Raw genomic sequence first — 21,018 nt, 5'->3', positions numbered from 1 at the left:
TGTTGCGAGCTTTGGTGTAGGCAGAAAATGAAACCAAAGAATTGGAAACAAGCCAGTTATGATATGCAACGTTCTTCTCTTGAACAGCCTTAGCACATTTATTGGAAAATCATGGTTTAGATAAAGGGAGAGAATTTAATGTGGAGTGTGGAATAAAGGATTCCATTCCTACAAGAATAATTTCACTGACACGATCTGAGCAAACGTTGACATCAGTAGTTTTGAAACAGTAATCCGACCAAGGAAAAGAAATTTCGCAGGTCATCCCATTTTGCATTCTTGTAATGCCAAACAATACGAGGTTGGGAATAGTAATGAGATAAAGACTCCATTGGAGAAGAGACAATCACCAAGTTGTGATCTGAGGAGCCTGAAGGACCACTCACTTCGACCATATACTTAGAAGGGTTGTTTGTGAGAAAAAGATCAAACATATTGGCTGTATGGTTAGGATTGTCCAGTATTCTTATAGGTAAATGAACAATTTATGCAAGGTCATTAGTGATATTCCCTGTCAGAGACTTGGCAATTTGCAATCGCCTCTCTTTGATCTTCTGTGGCTTAAAATCTCTCTACCTCATTGTGTCAAATTCATCTGTTGTCTCTACCGTTCTCCCAACTCCACTAATCACTTGGAGCTCTTTGACTTCTCTCTTTGCAACTTGACCTTCTTCAGTCCAACTTTCTTAACAGTGAGGTAATTTTCCTTGGTGATTTTAATGTTCACAACTCCAGCTGGCTTCCGTTTCCTAGTCACACCGACCCAGCAGGTCAAGATGCTGAGGCTTTTGCAATTACTAATGACCTAGCACAGATTGTTCATTTACCTACAATAATACCGGGCAATCCTAATCATACAGCCAATACGCTTGATCTTTTCTCACAAACAACTCTTCTAAGTACACGGTCGAAGTGAGAGGTCCTTTAGGCACTTCAGATCACAACTTGGTGATTGTCTCTTCTCCATTGGATCCTTTATCTCATGGCTATTCCCAACCTCGTGTTGTTTGGCATTACAAGAATGCAAAATGGGATGACCTGCCAGACTTCTTTTCCTTGGTCGGATTACTGTTTCAAAACTTCTGATGTCAACGTTTGCTCAGATCGTGTTATTGAAATTATTCTTGCAGGAATGGAATCCTTTAACCCACACTCTACTTTAAAATCTCGTCCTTTATCTGAACCTTGGTTTTCCAATAAATGAGCTAAGGCTGTCCGACAGAAGAATGTTGCATATCATAATTGGCTTGTTTCTAATTCTTCAGTTTCATTTTCTGTCTTCCTACAATTCTACTTCCTACTTCCAAAGCTCGCAACAATTGTAAAGCAGTTATTAATCAGTCCAAAGTAGAGTTTAAACAGGCTAAGAGTAGAAAACTTGCTTCTTGTCCTCGGTAGCTGAGCATTCTGGTCTATTGCCAAAGCTATTGGCCGCATCTTTTGCCCATCTCTGCTTCCTCCTCTGTCCAAACCAGATGTTTCTGTTGTCACTTCAGCCAAGGATAAAGCTGACCTGCTAGCATCCCATTTTTCTTCCAGCTCATGCATTAATGATCTTGGTTAAACGCCTCGCACCATTCCTAACACGCTCCATTCAATGCCTCCTGTGGTCGTCCGTCAAAAGGATATCAGAAGGATTTTGATGAATCTTGATGCTAAGAAAGCTCCAGGTCCTGATGGTATTTCTCCACTTGTTCCCAAAACCTGTGCTCCTGAACTTACTCCTATTCTTTGCCGCTTTTTTCACTTTCTTATTCCAAAGGTGTTTTTCCTTCTGTGTGGAAATTTGCTCATATCCAGCCAGTTCCTAAAAAGGGTAACAAATCCCTGCCATCCAGTTATCGTCCTATTGCAATTACTTCTACTCTACCTTCTAAAGTAATGGAGAAATCAATTAACTGCCAACTCTTAAACTACCTAGAAACTTTCCGTCTGATCAAAGATCGCCAGTATGGATTCCTTCAGTGTCGATCCACTGGTGATATTCTGGCTTATGTTACCCATTTATGCACTAATTCAATGGAAAGGTTCAGTGAAGCACAAGTAGTTGCTCTTGACATCTCAAAGGCTTTTGATCATGTTTGGCATAAAGGTTTTCTAAACAAGCTTCCATCTTATGGTTTGCCAACTGTTTTTAGTAATTGGTTATCCAGTTTTCTCTCTGATCGCTCACTGAGGGTGATGGTAGATGGCTCTCTGTCTTCTAACTTCTCCACTAATGCCAGTGTCCCCCAAGTTTCAGTTCTTTCCCCCACTCTTTTCCTCTTGTATATCAATGACCTTCTTCCATTGACTGGAAATCCTATCCATAGTTTTTGCCGATGATAGCACATTGCATTCCACTTTCCATTTTGAGAAACCTTGCCCTGCTCAATCAGCTTCAACTTCTCGAAAATCTGCTGCCAATTCCTTACATGCCGATCTTCAGGTAATTCTCCAGTGGGGCAAAGAAAACTTAGTTGATTTCAACCCTTCTAAAACTCAGTCTTGTCTTATATCTCGCAAAAAGGATTCTTCTGCTCCTATGCTTATCTTTAGTGACACTCCGATTTCTAGGCAAAATGATATATCTCTTTTGAGGATTACCCTGACTTCTAATCTCTCTTGGCACAAGCACATTACAAATATTGCTTCTTCTGCATCTAATAAAATTGGTTTTCTCTTTCGCCCTCGGCGTTACTTTTCTTCCAAACAGCTTCTCACTCTGTATAAATCGCAAATCCGCCCTGCCATGGAATATTGTTCCCACATCTGGGGTGGGGCCCCCAAAACCTCTCTCAGGCTTCTTGATTCCATTCAGAAGAGGGCAGTTAGGTTAATTAATGATTCATCTCTAACAGAATTTCTCCACTCCCTTTCTCATAGAATCACTGTTTCTGCTGCATGCCTTTTCTACTGATACTTCCATGGGCACTGTTCTTCCGAATTGGCTTCTATAATTCCCGCTTTCTCTTTCAAAACAGTCCGAAAACGTCTTGCCACCAGCCAACAATTATTTACTCTCCAACTTGAAACCCACAGAACCAACTTTTCATCTTCCTCATTTATACATTCAACTGCCGTTTTCTGGAACAACCTTCCTTCATACGTATTTCCTGAAAATTACAATCTACAGAAGTTCAAGTCCAATGTCAACAAATATCTTCTTTCGTCTTCTCAACCTCCAACTCAAGCACAGTACTAAGTACTATAGGTTCTAATACCTCTCATGTTTGGGGTTAACATAAAAAAAAAAGAAAAGAAAAAAAAAGATATTTAGATTTTTTCTCTTCACGTTACTCATGAAGTGGACATGCCATATTCCACTGTAAGGCTAGTAATGCAACAGATGTTGTGGTACTATCCTTACAAGATGCACATGCTACAGCAGCTAAAGCATTGTGATGCAGATATTTGTTTCACATACGCACTTCAGTTTCTGGTGCGAATGACAGTGGATATCACTTGGCCATGGAACATCCTTTGGAGTGATGAAGCACAGTTTCGCTTAAATGGAAAAGTGAATACGCACAAGTGTCACGTTTGGGCAACAGAAAACTTTCGAGTTATCCAAGAGGTCCCATTACATTCTCCAAAAGTGATAGTGTGGTGTGGATTTACTGCCATATATCTTTTTTGTGCAGGGTCCAGTAACACTGACTGGACCCTGCACCTGTTCCATCACTGGAGAGAAATATTATGAAATATTGGCAAATTTCACAATACCAGAGCTGCAGCAATGTGGGAGCCTTCAGGATACCATATTCATGCAAGATGATGCGCCACCCCACATCGACCATTGTGTCCAAAGATTGCTAAGGCAACACTTTACAGATGATTGAGTCATCGGCTGTTGTTTCCAGATATCTTGGCCACCCGATTACCGGACCTCACCCCATGTGACTTCTGGTTGTGGGGTTTTTTGAAGAACCAGGTGTATCGGGAAGGATGTGAAACTCTGGCAGATCTGAAGGACAGCATTAAACATCATGTGCTGCTGGCTATTCCAGTTGACATGTTACGTTCTGCTATAGAAAATGCTGTTCTTCGAATGTTGTTGACCAAAATTGAGGCCGCATTGAACAACTGTAGCACTGTTCAAGTGATCTGTATTGCCACAGTGCCATATAGTGAAAAATTTTGTAACTAATTTTTTATTTTCCAATAAATGGTGAGCACATTCTTTATTGTACCTGTTATCCAAATTTCTCTTTAGTACGAGACTTAGAACTCACTCCAGAGTCCTCCACATAGGGATACTTTAATTTTAACAACCATGTATATAAATGTTGATAATTTAATTTTATTGTGTTTATTTTATATATATTTTTTATTTCTCTCTCTCTCTCTCTCTCTCATAATAGAAGTTATTACAAAGTGAAATAATTAACAGTAAATGAATTGTGCAAATTCTTATTTTTTTTATATTATGCCATATTAGGGTTCACCTGGGTTTCCTGGTGTACCTGGCCGAGCTGGCCCTGTAGGACCTGTTGGTCCTGTTGGGGCTAAAGGTGAGCCTGGGATTGGCAGACCTGGATTACCTGGAATAAAAGGAGATTCTGGAACCCCTGGCGGATTTGGTCAGACTGGTGACAAGGGACAAAAAGGGGAGCCCGGTAATTCAAATGACAGTTTTATAATTTTTGTATTTTGTTTTTTTATTCATTTTTATTTTTGTTTGTAGTTTGGGTAAATGGATTCTTATGTTTGCTTGTGTGCCAATGCAAAGATTATGAAATATGGTGCAAATGGCAAAGTGCTAAACCTGGCGTTTCAGGTTTTCGGAGAGCAGTAATTTTATTTTTGATCACATTTTGCATTGCTACCAATAAGTTGGTTAGATTCTCAAACAGTTATAACTATTGTTTCTATATTGAAAGTAACTATGAAATATGTAGTGTGACATGTTAACCCTCAAGGTGACATGTTCTGAATGTCACCTTGAGGGTGAAATATGTAAGAGTTTGCATTTTTCAAAAAATATTGAAGGTGCTCTTTGGAGTTCTTATGAGACTAAAGTTTCATCATGCGTAGAACGAATTCACAATTAAAATTAGATTTTATTAAATTTTGCAAATTCTCTCAAATCAACTCAAATCAAGTATGATAAATATATTTCATGAAATATGGCAAATTGTTACCATATGTAATGAAATTTCTCTCTCAAAACTCCTAAGAGCAAGTTTGATGAATTTGAAGAATGCAATTCCTGAATATTTAATAAAAAAAGAGGGTTGGTAAGGAGATTATTGAAGATTTTTAAAACAACATAAACTTAAAAGATCAGCTTGATATTTATGTTACTATGTATTGATTCTCTCTCTCTGAAAGTGTGTGTGTGTGTGGGTGGGTGGGTGGGTGGGTGATTAACTTTCTAGAGTATCCAGTTCATTACATACTTAAAGTAACCTTGCCTTCAGAAGTAATTTATTTGTCCTTTGTGGATTAATAAGTTCTGGTTATCTCAGATAGGTTGTCTGTTGAACTGTGACCTTTTGGAGCATGAAGGTGACATATTATTAGAGAACTCTTAAGGGAGACAGTATTATCTTGGTAATTCTTAGTCTGCTTAATTTGACACACAACACTTTTTTTATTGTTATTTCCATGAACTGTGTGGTCACCTTTTCCTGCATTATCAGAACTTTAGACTTAATCTCCTTAACCACAATTTCAAATTTCCATACCACTTTCACGATATACCGAGCATATATTTATGTTAGAAACAGAAGCCCACATATTGCTGTCCTTCCCATTATTTCAATGGTTAACCCCTGAAGATGGCATTGAAGTTACAAGTTATACAGCAATATGTACTTTCTTATTTTTTCATGTTTCCCTTAGATCCAGTTGCAAATTTTGTTTACATTCTGTACTCTTCCCCATTCTTTTCATTTAACTTTATATATTCATTATAGTATTTGTTGTTGTTGTTGTTGTTGTTATTTGGTTTTTAGGAGCATTAGCAACTAAGGCCATATTGCTCTGGGATATGCGGTGGTCATTCCCTGAATGACCTTTCCGCATCCTCCGTATTTGGTGGTGACGGGCTCGAACCCCGGTCTAATCAAGAAGCGTGTGCTACGCACTGCTGCTCCTTCCCACCTGGCTACGGAGGTGCCAGATAGTATTTGTGTTCGTTCTGCTAAATGCAGTGTCCCTAGTCCATATATACTGGGTGTCTCAAAAATATTGGTACAAACATTTAGGGGAGGTAGGTAACATCTAAAGGAAAGTGAATCGCATAGGAACGCATAAACAGAAACGTCACGGGAAAGTAGTAGCAGAGGCACAAGAAACAGAAATGACACAAGACAGTAATTAGTGGCAAACATTTATTTGAAGTAATATTAACAATGGAGTACAAGATGGATGCATTTCATGATGTTACAACAGATGCTCGAAGGTTCCACCATGAGACGCGAAGCATGCGTGACACTGACGCAGCATGGATTGGCGGACACGGTCGAACACACCTGCTGTTTCTTTGACAGTAGCAGTAGCACAGACGAGTCTCGCCACGAGATCCATTTCCTTCTCCACAGCCAATTCACACACAATAGATTTGAGGGCCCCCCACAGAAAGAAATCAAGGCTCGATAAATCAGGTGAGCGTGGGAGCCAGGCAACGGGTCCACCAAGGCCAATCCACCGACGCCCAAAATGCCCATTCAAATGGTCACGAATGGACCTTCCATAATGGGCAGGCATCCCATCATGTTGAAACCAAATGTTGCGTCTCACATTTGCTGGAACATCGTCAAGTAACCCTGGTAGAACTTGTTCAAGAAAGATCCGATATTTAGCAGAGTTCATGCGGGATGGTAACAGGTATGGGCTAAGCAGTCACCGACCATACCTGCCCACACATTTATTGCAAAGCGATGTTGTGCCGCATGGGGGCACACATCGTGTGGGTTGTCGTGAGCCCACACATGAGCATTGTGTGTGATTGAATCACACACTGGGAGTGTGTGATTCAATCACACACTCCCAGGAATAAGGAGTGTGTGATTGAATAAGCCGTCCCGAGTGAAATAAGCCTCATCCGTGAACAAAACATAGGCTGGAAAATTCAAGTCTTGAACAATTTCTTGGAGAAACCACTGCACAAAAGCCACATGTGCAGGATGATCTTGGGGGAGCAGTAACTCAACCCTTTGGAGATGAAAGGGGTGTAAGGAATCGTCGTGCCAGACATGCTGTACACTGCAACGAGATACTCCTAAGGCAGAGGCAATGGCACATGTGCTGGTAGTAGGATTATTCTGGACGGCATTCAACACACTTTCTTTCATGGCGGGAATTCGCTTCGAACGTGGTCTGCCCGCACTACTCCTGTTACCTCTAAATGACCCATAATCACACAAATTTTGATGCACACACGCAAACAAACGGTGGTCTGGTACATGTCTGTCTGGGAAGCGTTCTCCATAAATTTGTTGAGCGGCTCGTCCATTGCCCTCTGCTAATCCATACACTAGGTGCATGTCTGCCAGCTCACAGTTCGTATATCGATGCATGCTCTTCATGCGGTGACTACCGCACCATCTACCGACTTACGGTGACGTTTCCGGTTATGGGTTCCTATGCGATTCACATTCCTTTAGATGTTACCTACCTCTCCTAAATGTTTGTACCAATATTTTTGAGACACCCTGTATATATATATATATACATGTATATAATGGAATTAAGAAAATAAGTAAGAGTACAGGGTGGTGGAGAGCAATTATAGTTAATTGATTCTGGACCAGGGACACTGCTTAAGCAAACGTACCCTACCTAGCCATAATGTATATATATATATATATATTGGTATGAAGAAAGTGTGAAGAAGCTTTTGTGTTTTATGCTATTGAATCTACGCTATACAAGAGTAGTGAACTCGAATAAATGGATAAGAAATGAAGAGACTAAATATGATACAATAAGAAAATGCGACAAATAGTTGCCAAAATAAGACTACATTGCAGTATTTTTCCCAATTTCAATGTCTTCGTCTGAGGTCATCCACCGAAATTATTTGAAAGACGGCAATGTTCTTGCTTCTGTTTCCAACATGCTCTGCTATAGAACATGTGTTAATAACAAAACTTTAAATACAAAATTTGCGGTGAGAATAAGACCTAATAAATTATGCCAATAAATGAAATTATAATTATTAGTAGGGCATACAGAGATCATGGATGACCTTACAGCAGCAAGAAGAGAATTAAAAAAAAAAAAAACTGAAATAATGACATAGAAATGTAGGAATAGTTAAGAAGAATGGAACTTGCTGTTATCTTGTAAGACTGAAAATGGCATTGAGCCTGTATATTTATGTATAGGTTCACTAGCATTAGAAAATGCTGAAAAAAAAAAAATATATATATATTGAATCGCATAGTGTCTGTTAACTAGCTGGATGTATAAATCAAAATGATATAGTGATGAAGAACACTATTAAATACACGGTGCACAAACTGCCCAGGATAGTTGAGTGTTATAATAGCTTACAAAGTAGCAGTGAAACACAGCTAAACTTTGTTAAGGTGAAAAATTGATTGGGTAAAGGAAGATGATAGCATCCCACTTTTATTGCATTTGTAAAACTAATGGCTCAGAGGACACAAGAAGTAGGGACAAGTAAAGCAGAAAGATGAATGAAGTAGGGGTAAATAGATGGGCTCAGGTGGTCCGAGGTTGCAAATCCTGTTCCTATAGTTAAGACCCTGAACAAATGCCTGGGAGTGTGTATATCATGTATTTAAGGTCAGTTGTGTGAGTAAGGATAATAACAGAGAGAAAGAAAGAAAGAGAGAACAAGAGTGAGAAGTAGAAGGGAATCTCCAAGGAAGAGAAGAATGATGATATCCAGCTCTGTAAGGATTTTAATACTGGTAGGTAATTCTGCTATCTGGTATAATGCTCAAAGAGAGTTGTAGTAGACATAAAATAAATCTAACGACCTTCAAAAAACAGCTATATCAGGACTTATTAAACTACTGCTTTCTCCCTGCACATAAACATAACACACCGATAGAGGCATACCATATGTGGATTGGCAATATATTCACTTTATTAATAAATAATTTTTATTTATTTATTATTATTATTATTATCATTAGCCATATGGTGCAAGGAAGCCTCAGGCCATTACAAAAAATTCAAATAGATATAGCAAGACAAAGAATTCAAATAGATATAGCGGTCATATACTATAACCTAAAACAAAAGCTGATGCTATATAAGCTTGCAATAAAGCAAGCTTATATAGCATTAGCCAAAAAAAAAAAAAAAAAAAAAAACACCCTTATTTCATCCATCCACTCGCTCCAAATGTTTGTCAAGTTCCACCTTGAATCTATTTTAAGTTTTCAACTTCTACAATGACAGATGGAAGCTTGTTCCAGCAATCAACTACCCGCTGACTAAAGGCAAACTTCCACCCATCTATCCTACAACCGTCTTTCTTCAATTTGAATTTATGCCCTCTCAGGCGATTATTCTGAGCAAGAGGAAGAATCCTATCCGCATTCAGCATGCTCAATTCATTCAAGGCTTTATACACCTCAATCAGATCACCTCGCAGATGCCTAGTCTCCAGACACCGTAATTTGCAAAATTTAAGCCTTTCGCCTTTCTTCGTCAGAGCAACCCTTTGATCCATTCACTAATCTTGTTGCCCTTCTCTGTACTCATTCCAACAGCTCTACATCCTTCTTAAAATGAGGCCTCCAGACCTGTATACAGTAATCAAGGTGTGGCCTGACCATTGCCTTATACAAGGGGATAATCACCTCCTTATCCCTGCTAGAAAAATTCCTGTATATCATTGACAAGACACCATGAGCAACTCTTGCAGACCATCTGCACTCAGAAAACTTCATATCTGTCTGCACAATTTCCCCCAAGTCCTTTTCATTCTCTACCACTGTCAGTGTGGTACCACACAGTTGTTACATTACTCTGGGATTATTGCTTCCCATATGTAATACTTTACTTTTACCAATGTTAAACTTCATTTTCCACCTCTCAGCCCATCTGCTCAACTTTTCTAGATCCTGTTGCAGCAGTGTACTGTCATTAATAGCCCTGCCAATCTTAGTATCGTCTGAAAACTTGGACACTAATCCTGATATACCATCATTAATATCATTTATAAATACAGAAAACAACAATGGACCCAACACTGAACCCCGAGGGACTCCACTAATAACATTAGTCCACGAAGAGCAGTGTCCATTGATTACCACTCTCTGTCTTCTCCGACTCAACCATCCCTTTATCCGTAGCAGCAATTTGCCTCCATCGCCACATTGCTCCAATTTGTGCAGCAGTCTTCCATGTGCAACAGCATCAAAGGCCTTTCTAAGATCCAAATATATGATATCAAAGTTATTCTTTGCATCCAGTTCCTTTGTGACTATATCAGAGTATCCAGTCAAATTTGTTAGACAAGACTTCCCCTTAACAAACCCATGCTGTGTCCGAGCTATAACTGAAGTCTTGTCTAGATGATCCTGCAATGCTTCTTTAGCCAGTGCCTCCATTAATTTCCCTGGAACAGAAGTTAAACTAACAGGTCTGTAATTACCTGCGTCTCCCTTCGATCCTCCTTTGTGGATTGCGGTCATATTTGCACATCTCCAGTTCATGGATACCTCCCCTGAGTCCAGGGAATCTCTCATAATTATGGCTAAGGGTTTGGTTACTTCCTTTTCCGCCTCCTTTAATATGACTGGATAGATTCCATCCACCCCAGGTGCCTTTCTTATGTTTATCTGCAACAATTTATCCTCCACTTTACTCTCAGTTATTACAAGGTTATCTAGTTTAATGCCAGAGTTGAATACACTTCTGGCATTCCCCTCCCTGAGTAACTCCTCATGTGTGAATGTAGATGAATAATATTCATTTAGTTTGTTAGCTACCTGAGTAGGATAATCAACAGTTGAACCATCGATATGAAGTGGACCAATGTGATTCATCCTCTTCCTTCTAAAGTTTACATAAGTAAAGAACTCTTTGCTGTTTTTCTTTGCATCCTTTGCCAAAGATTTTTTGTAATCTGCTTTCGCCTGCCTAACCTCCTTTGTAACTTAGTTATCAGAGGCTTCTGTGTCACAAGTTAATTTATATGTATCCTATGCATTTTTCTTCTCTCTCACATGTCTAATTAGTTCATCTAACATCCATTTAGGCCTTAATCGTGAACAATATTTCTTTTTTGGTATGAAAAGCCTAGTAGCTTCCAAGATTAATTCTTTGAATACTTCCTTCATTTTGATTTTGCTGTTGGTAACATCATCAGTTGGTCCCACCGTATAAAATTTAAATACTGTCTCAGACTGCCGTAGCCACCTTTACGAAAGCAAAACCCTTCCCTTTACCTTTGATGGTAGTTACTTCTTTGAGTAAATCCCGCTTCAGCGCACTGGGTTCACTGCCACCTTGTGGTTCCTTTATCTGCAGATTCTTGATGCATGAAGAATCACTATTGATAATCAGATCAGTAGTGATTCTTCATGCATCAAGAATCTGCAGAAAAATATTACTCCCTCTAATTGCCTCCCGAACATGCTGCCGTAGAAAACAATCATCCAATAAATCCACAAAAGCCTTGCTAGCGTGTGAGTGATCAACCCACAAATTCCAGTCAATATCCGAGAAATTAAAATCCCCCATTAAAAAAACACTCTAATTTACTGGCCCACTCTATTTCTCTGCACAATTGCTCATTATACTCATCAGATTCCTTAGGCCTATAACACACACCTACTCTCATTTTTCCTTTTCCAGTGCTATGGGTGCGAGTCTGGGTGCGAGGTTAGCCTGTGCAGCCATTGCTCCTTAAAGCTCTTCAAACAGAGAAGTTTTTCCTGATTTATTTTCTGCTTTATTAGTTTAAATTGTCATATTAACTTATTTTCTAGAGTAGCTTTATATTCCTAGTTACGATACTTAGTTTAAAGTTTAACTTAGACAGAGATTTTGTAGATATTACTTAGTATCGGTAACGGTATCAAATCCACGTGTCACAAATTGAACTAGAGGTCTTTTAACCAAATTTAGTCGATTTATTAACCAATTGTTATATCAAATTATCTTCTATAAGTAGATTATAGACCTAGGCAGGATCCTTAGTTTAGTCTAAATTGAGATAGCGAGATTTCGAAGCTAATCAATACTTACGAGTCCGTAGAAATACCGTTCGTGAATTCCCGCCATTTTTACACGATAGCATAAGCTTAGTGTAGTATACTGCATAATATAATATTGTCAATTAATCAGTAAATCTATTAATCTTGATAAACTTTATTGTCAATTAAATTGTATTTTTAACTCTATAAATATATATAACGACTTAATCGTAACAAATAATTAATACATAACTATAGTGGTACACGTGATACGGAAGTTGTATAAAGGGAACACTAGATACCGGAAAAAAAAAAAAAAAAATATATATATATATATATATATATATATAACATAACTGTTTTGGGATATAACTTAAGGATTTAATTTTTGTTTTAAATTTTATTGAATTAAATTGGAATCATGACTCTGACCAGAGCAGCAAAGCAAAAGGCTCAAGCTAATGGGAGTGCTGTGGTTCAGGGGAGAACTGAGGGGGGCAGTTGCCCTCTGAATCACAGTCTATTAAAATGCACTGTTTGCTTGATGTTTGCGGAGCAGTCTGGTACGGGACATGATACTGCCAAGGGGGATGTCTTTGTGTGTGCACGATGTAAGGAGTGCAAGGAAATCAGGCGACAACTCAGCGTTGTTATGGGCCTTTATGAGACCTTGAAGGACAGGGTGGATGCCCTCGAAGGAAATAAATTGAGGGGCCCATCAAGCTCTCAGCTGCCCACATCAACGCCAGAGCTTGCACTTGGTCATCAGGCAACACAGGGGCAGCCCCCTAGGCAGAATGCGCTGGTCCCACAGGAACTAGTAGTTATTGGTGACTCTATTGTCAGGGAAACGGGGAACATACTTTGTAAAAAGGATAGGTGGAATAGGACCAGGGTATGTCTGCCAGGGGCAAAGGTTGATGACGTTGTAGAGCGGATATCATCTTTTAAGGGCACAAAGGGTGATATAGTTGTACACGTTGGCACTAATGATATTAAGAGTAGGAGACCGGCGGAATTACTTAGCAAGTACAGGTCACTGTTGAAAAAAAGCCGTGAATTAGGGTTGAACTTGAAAGTGTCTGCAATTCTGCCCAGACACGATAGGAGGGAGTATATGATGAGAGCCTTGTCGATCAATTCAGCCCTGGAGGGATTGTGCAAGGCTCAAGGGGTAGAATTTTTTTCAGCCTGGACTGTACTTGTTAACAGGAGAGATTGCTTCTACAGGGATGGGATACACTTAAATAGAAAGGGTGCAAGAATTTTTGCTGATGCTGTCGAGGCAGTGTTAGGTGGGTCGGAAAACTGCTAGTTGGGGGGGATACAAGGACTAATAGATTAACAGTAGCCACTGGCAGAGGTGGAAGTGATTCTTGCACTGCTTCTATTCAAATGAGCAGAAGTCTGAAAAACAAGATGCAGGATATTTCAGAGACTGCTGGTAGTCATTGCGTTACAAGTAAACACATGGGTTGTGTTAGGGTAGCTAAGAATAGAAACAGGTGCATGTATACCTGCGTGTACACCAATGTTAGGAGTTTGGTAAATAAATTTGATGAATTTGAGGTATTGCTCAAAACATCAAAGGCAGATATTGTTGGGATATCAGAGACGTGGTGTCACACAGATATAAGTAATGCGGAACTGGAATTTGGGGAATACAATGTATATAGAAAGGATAGACAGGACAGGAGGGGAGGAGGGGTTATGATATTAATTAAGAAACACATAAAGTCAAAGGAAGTGAAGCCAGTTGACATCGATGGACAGGGCAGTGTCAAGTCAGTTTGGTGTGACATAAGCATAGGGAAATCAAAATTGAGAGTAGGAGTGTGCTATAGGTCTAATGACTCTGATGAGTATAATAATATATTGTACAGGGAAATAGAGTGGGCCAGTAAATCAGAGAGTCTTATAATGGGGGATTTTAATTTCCCAGATATTGACTGGAATTTGTGGGTTGGTCACTCGCACACTAGCAAGGCTTTTGTGGATTTATTGGATGATTGTTTTCTACATCAGCATGTTCGTGAGGCAACAAGAGGGAGCAATACTCTTGATCTGATTATCAGTAGTGATTCTTCTTGCATTAAGAACCTGCAGATAAATGAACCACTAGGTGGCAGTGATCACAGTGTGTTGAAGTGGGATTTACTCAAGGAGGTAACTACCATCAGAGGTAAAGGGAAGGGCTTTTGTTTTCGTAAAGGCGACTATGATGGTCTGAGACAGTATTTAAATTCTATACAGTGGGACCAACTGATGATGTTACCAACAGCAAACTCAAAATGGGAAGCATTCAAGGAACTAATCTTGGTGGCTACCAGGCTTTACATACCAACTAAGAAATATTGTTCAAGGTTTAGGCCTAAATGGTTGTCAGATGGACTAATGAGACATGTGGCAGAGAAGAAAAATGCATGGGATACATACAAATTAATGGGTGACATGGAAGCCTATGATAGATATAAGTTGGTCTGTAACCAAGTCACAAAGGAGATTAGGCAGGCAAAGGCAGACTACGAAAAATCCTTGGCAAAGGATGCAAAGAAAAACAGAAAGGAGTTCTTTACATACTTGAACTCGAGAAGGAAAGGGATGAATCAGATTGGTCCACTGGATATTGATGGTTCAACAGTTGAGGATCCTGCTCAGGTGGCTAACAATCTAAACGAGTATTTTGCATCTACATTCACGCATGAGGAGTTATTCAGGAAGGAGAATGATGTAGGTAAAGTAAACATTGGCAGTGAGCTGGATGATTTTGTAATAACCGAGAGGAAAGTGGAGGAGAGATTGTTGAGGATAAACATAAAAAAGGCACCTGGGGTGGATGGGATCTATCCAGTTATATTAAAGGAGGCAGCAAAGGAAGTATGCAAACCCCTAGCCATAATTATGAGAACTTCTTTGGACTCAGGGGAGGTACCCATAGACTGGAGATGTGCAAATGTAACCCCAATTCACAAAGGAGGATCAAAGGCTGACACAAGTAATTATAGACCTGTTAGTTTAACTTCTGTTCCAGGTAAATTAATGGAGGCACTGGTTAAAGAAGCACTGCAGGATCATCTAGACAAGAATTCAGTTATAGCTCAGACGCAGCATGGTTTTGTTAAGGGCAGGTCTTGCCTGACCAATTTGATTGGATACTATGATGTAGTCACAAAAGAACTGGATGCAGGGAATAACTTTGATATTATATATTTGGATCTCAGAAAGGCTTTTGATACTGTTGCACATGGAAGACTGCTGCACAAATTGGAGCAGTGTGGCATTGGAGGCAAATTGCTGCTATGGATAAGGGGATGGTTGAGTGGCAGAAGACAGAGAGTGGTAATCAATGGACACTGCTCAACGTGGACTAATGTTATTAGTGGAGTTCCTCAAGGTTCAGTGTTGAGTCCATTGTTGTTTTCGGTGTTTATGAATGATATTGATGATGGGATATCAAGTTTAATGTCTAAGTTTGCAGATGATACAAAGGTTGGCAGGGTCGTTAAGGACACTACTGACGCTATGCTGCTGCAACAGGATCTGGAAAGGTTGAACAGATAGGCTGAGAGGTGGCAAATGAAGTTTAACATTGACAAATGTAAAGTACTACATATGGGTAACAGTAACCCCAGAGCAATGTATCAACTCTGCGGTACTACACTGACAGTGGTGGAGAATGAAAAGGACCTGGGGGTAATTGTGCAGGCAGATATGAAGTTCTCTGAGCAGTGCAGACGAGCTGCAAGAGTAGCTCATGGTGTCTTGTCAATGATATACAGGAATTTTTCTAGCAGGGATAAGGAGGTGATTATTCCCTTGTATAAGGCAATGGTTAGGCCACATCTTGAGTACTGTATACAGGTCTGGAGGCCTCATTTCAAGAAGGATGTAGAGCTGCTGGAACGGGTACAGAGAATGGCAACAAGATTAGTAAATGGAACAAAGGGTTGCTCTTACGAAGAAAGGCTTAAGTTTTGCAAATTACAGAGTCTGGAGACTAGGCACCGGCGAGGTGATCTGATAGAGGTGTATAAGGCTTTGAATGGTTTGAGCATGCTCAATGCCAATGGGATTCTTCATCTTTCTCAGAATAATCACCTCAGAGGGCATAAATTCAAATTGAGGAAGGACGGATGTCGGATAGATGTGCGGAAATTTGCCTTTGGCCAGCGGGTGGTTGGTTGGTGGAACTGACTTCCATCACTTGTTGTTGAAGTTGATAGCCTAAACAAATTTAAAGCTCAACTGGACAGGTATTTCGACCGAACGGAGGGGTGAAATGGGAGAGGGTTTTTTTTTTTTTTTTTTTTGGCTGATGCTGAATAAGCTTGCTTTCTTGCATCATATGCCTCTACTAATGCTAATGCTAATGCTATGTCACACCAAACAGACTCAACATTGCATTGTCCACCCACATCAATTGGATGCACTTCCTTAGATTTTATGTATTTCTTAACTGACAGCATAACCCATCCTCCCTTCCTGTCCTGTGTATCATTTCTTACACATTGTACTTCCCAAATTCCACTGCTTATGTCTGTGTGACCCCAGGATTCTGATTTCCCAATAATATCTGCTTTTGACATCTTGATTAGCACTTCAAGCTCATCGAATTTATTCACTATACTCCTAGCATTAGTGTACATGCAAGTATACATGGACCTGTTTCTACTCTTAGTTTCCCTAACACAACCCATGTATTTAATTGTTCCACTATGACTCCCAGCTGTCCTATAAATTCCCATTGCCTTGCTTTCCAGACTGCTGCTCAGTTGCATTTCAACAGAAATAGTGCAAGAATCACTTTTACCTCTGCCACCGGCTACTGTTAATCTATTAGTCTGTGTAATCCCCCATGCTAGCAGTTTTCCGATTCACCTAACTTTGCCTCGATAGCATCATCAAATATCCTTGCACCCTTTCTATTTAAGTGTATTCCATCCCTGTAGAAGCAGTCTCCCCTTTTAACAAGCACAGACCAGGATGAGAAAAATTCTACCCCTTGAGCCTTGCACAATCTCTCCAGGGCTGAATTGATTGACATGGCTCTTATCATATACTCCCTCCTTTCGTGTCTGGGCAAAATTTCAGACACTTTCAAATTCAACCCTAACTCACGGCTTTTTTTCAGCATTGTCTTGTACATGTTAAGTAATTCTGCCGATCCCCAACTCTTAATATCATTAGTGCCAACGTGTGCAACAATATCACCCTTTGTGCCCTTAAAGGATGATATCTGCCCTACAACATCATCAATCTTTGCCCCTGGCAGACATACCCTGGTGCTGTTAACTCTATCCTGTTTGCACAATATGTTCCCCGTTTCTCCAACAATAGAGTCACCTACAACAACTAGTTCCTTTGAGACCAGCACATTCCGCCATGGGGGTTGCTGCTGTGTTGCATGATGTTCAAGTGCAAGCTCTGGCATTGATGAGGGCAGCTGAGGGCTTGATGGGCCCTTCAATTTAAAGCCTTCGAGGGCATCCACCCTATCCTTCAAGCTCTCGGATAAGCCCATAACAATGTAGAGTTGATGCCTGACTTCCTCGCACACTCCTTACATCGTGCACACACAAAGACATTCCCCTTGGCAATATCATGTCCCATTCCTGATTGCTCCACAAACATCAAACAAGCAGTGCATTTCAATAGACTATGATTCAGAGGACAACTGCCCCCCCTCAGTTGTACCCTGAGCCACAGTACTTCCACTAGTTTGGGCCTTTTGCTTTGCTGATCTGGTCTGAGTCATGATTTCTATTTAAGTTCAATAAAATTTCAATACAAAATATAAATAACCCTAAACAATATCCCAATTTATAACACTATATATATATATGTATTTTGGTATTGAATATTATCTACGAGTTACATTATATGACTTTCTTATCCCTTGTCAACTTATATGTATTAATTTATGATGTTACGTTTAGACTATGCATAAGTATAGTTCGAAAGCATCAATAATACATAGCCACCTCTGAATGAACAGAATATTATGAATACCTTCACAACGAGTTGCCATGATATTGCTCTACTTCGAATAAGTAACCCTTCACCCAAGGAGAAGACTAATGTTACTTAATCTCAGGTGGATACCACCACCCAGACTCATATTGTGAATACCTTCACGAGTGAAGGTATTCACATTATGAGATATAACTTAAAATGATGCAGCTTTGCTAATTTTCTGTTCATTCAGATTTGGCTATAGTAGTAGTAGTAGTAGTAGTAGTGGCATGTGATGCAAGAAAGCAAGTGTATGAGCTTATGCAGCATCAGCTAAAAAAAAAAAATCACACCATTCCCTCCAAATGCCTGTCCAGTTCCTCCTTAAATTTATTCAACCTATCCACTTCCACAACGACAGATGGAAGTTTGTTCCAGCAATTAACCACCCGTTGGCTAAAGGCAAATTTCCGCACATCTATTCTACATCTGTCCTTTCTTAATTTGAATTTATGCCCCCTTAGGTTCGTAATCTGAACAAGTGGAAGGATGCCATCAGAATTCAGCGTGCTGAACCCATTCAAGGCCTTATACACCTCAATCAGATCACTGCGCAGGTGCCTAGTCTCCAGCCACTGCAATTTGCAGAACTTAAGCCCCTCTCTTGATAAGAGGATCCCTTCATTCCCCTCGCCAATCTTGTTGCCCTTCTCTGTACACGCTCAAGTAAATCTACATCCTTCCTAAAATGAGGCCTCCAGACCTGTATGCAGTACTCAAGGCGTGGCCTGACCATTGCCTTATACAGAGGGATAATCACCTCCTTTTCCCTGCTAGTAAAATTCCTATATATCATTGACAAAACCCCATGACCTGCCCTGGCAGCCTGTCTGCATTGCTCAGAAAACTTCATATCTGCCTGCACAATTACTCAGGTCTTTTTCATTTCCTACCACCTTAAGTGTAGTACCACACAGTTGGTACGTTTCTCTGGGGTTACTTCTACCCATATGCAGTACTTTGCATTTGTCAAGGTTAAACTTCAGTTGCCACTTCTTAGTCCATCTGCCCAAATTATCTAGATCCTTTTGCAGTAGCACACTACCATTACTGTCATTAACAACCCTGCCAACCTTTGTATCATCTGCAAACTTCGACATTAAGCCTGATATACCTTCATCAATATCATTGATAAATATACAAAACAACAGTGGACCTAACACCGAACCCTGTGGGACCCCACTAATAACATTAGTCCATGAAGAGCAGCACCCATTGATTACCACCCTCTGTCTTCTCCCACTTAACCATCCTTTTATCCATTGTAGCAACTTACCCTTAATACCATTCTGCTCCACTTTGTACAATAGTCTTCCATGCGCAACAGTGTCAAAAGCTTTCCTGAAATCCAAATATATGATATCAAAATTATTTTTTGCATCCAGTTCCTTTGTAACCACATCATAATATCCTATCAGATTTGTCAGACAAGACTTTCCCTTAACAAACCCATGCTGTGTCTGAATTATTGCTGCAGTCTTGTCTAGATGATCCTGCAATGCATCTTTAACCAGTGACTCCATTATTTTTCCAGGAACAGAAGTTAAACTAACTGGTCTGTAATTACTCGTGTCACCCTTCGATCCCCCTTTGTGAATCGGGGATACATTTGCACATCTCCAGTCCGTGAGAACTTCCCCTGAGTCTAAGGACGCTCTCATAATTATGGCTAAGGGTTTGCTTAGTTGCTTTTCCGCCTCCTTTAATATAACTATGTATTATTGATGCTTTCGCACTATACTTATACATAGTCTAGACTTTTCCATAGTCTAGACTTTTCCATAGCTTGAGGCTTATGCAATAAACGCTTTATAGTCTAAATACATCATACACCACCAGACATCTCTCATGTTGTGGAGTTATACTTGATAACCGTTTTGCCATCATTGCATCACTCGAGTACCTACCCACCCACCGAAGAAGGGCCAAATAGCCCTGAAACGGCACCAGGGGGAGCTTGATGATGTTGGGAATTTCCAAGAATCGGTAACAACAGCCTTCTCCACTGGGGAAGCATTGCCTATTCGAGGAGTTTGAGTTTTTGAGTGGTATGAGTTGAAGGAGTTACTGTCCCTTTCATTCTTCTACACCGTTTCTTTTCCTCTTCCACTCCTACTATTACTTTCCCTCTATCTTTTTGCTTTTCTAAGTCTGATAGGGACAACTGGATAGTCGAGTTATTATCTCACACAAATACAAAATAGCCCTGAAACGGTGTCGTCTGGGTGGTGGTATCCATCTGAGAATAAGTAACATTAGTCTTCTCCTCAGGTGAAGCGTTACTTATTCGAAGTAGTGCAATATTGTGGCAACTCGCTGTGAAGGTTATATCTCACAATATGAGATATAACTTAAGACGATGCCGCTTGGCTAATATTCTGTTCATTCAGATTTGGCTATGTATTATTGATGCTTTTGCACTATACTTATAAATAGTCTAGACTTTTCCATAGCTTGAGGCTTATGCGCTAAATACTTTATATGATGTTACGTTTGTAATAACTAGGTCACTATATTTATTTAGTTAAAAAAATACAATTCAATTGATAATGAAATTTAATAAGATTAATAAATTTTACTGATTAATTGATACTACTATACTCGCTATTTAGTTTTCCATTAAACCTTATGCTAGCACACGTATCTTATAACAATGGCGGCAAGTTACGAACGGTTAATCTATGGATACAAGGTATTATTTACTTTCCAAATTGCGCTATCTAAATTTAAAATAAACCATGGAGCTTGACTAGGTCTGTAAGCTACTTATAGAAAATAATTTAATCTAACAATTAAGTCAATAAAGCGGCTAAGTATAATTAAAAACTTTTAGTTCGCGGGAGCTGCAAAACCTGTCCACACGTGGATTTGATACCCTTACCGATACTAAGAAATA

General features: G+C 39.7%; 1 protein-coding gene across 2 annotated transcripts in view; it reads left to right on the top strand.

Moving 5' to 3' along the window:
• Col4a1 (Collagen type IV alpha 1) overlaps window positions 1-21,018 on the top strand; it is a 1,206,096-nt gene that overhangs the window by 725,890 nt on the left and 459,188 nt on the right. For both annotated transcript variants that reach the window (XM_090374514.1, XM_090374509.1), the window contains exon 22: window positions 4,421-4,598. In XM_090374514.1, coding sequence (XP_090230640.1) covers window positions 4,421-4,598 — 178 coding nt within the window. The remainder of the gene's footprint in view (window positions 1-4,420; window positions 4,599-21,018) is intronic.

Source organism: Mastigoproctus giganteus, chromosome 1, assembly GCF_048544385.1.
Source record: "Mastigoproctus giganteus isolate SK-2022 chromosome 1, ASM4854438v1, whole genome shotgun sequence".
In the NCBI taxonomy this organism is placed as follows: Eukaryota; Metazoa; Arthropoda; class Arachnida; order Uropygi; family Thelyphonidae; genus Mastigoproctus; species Mastigoproctus giganteus.
This window is presented reverse-complemented; position numbering and strand designations above follow the sequence as displayed.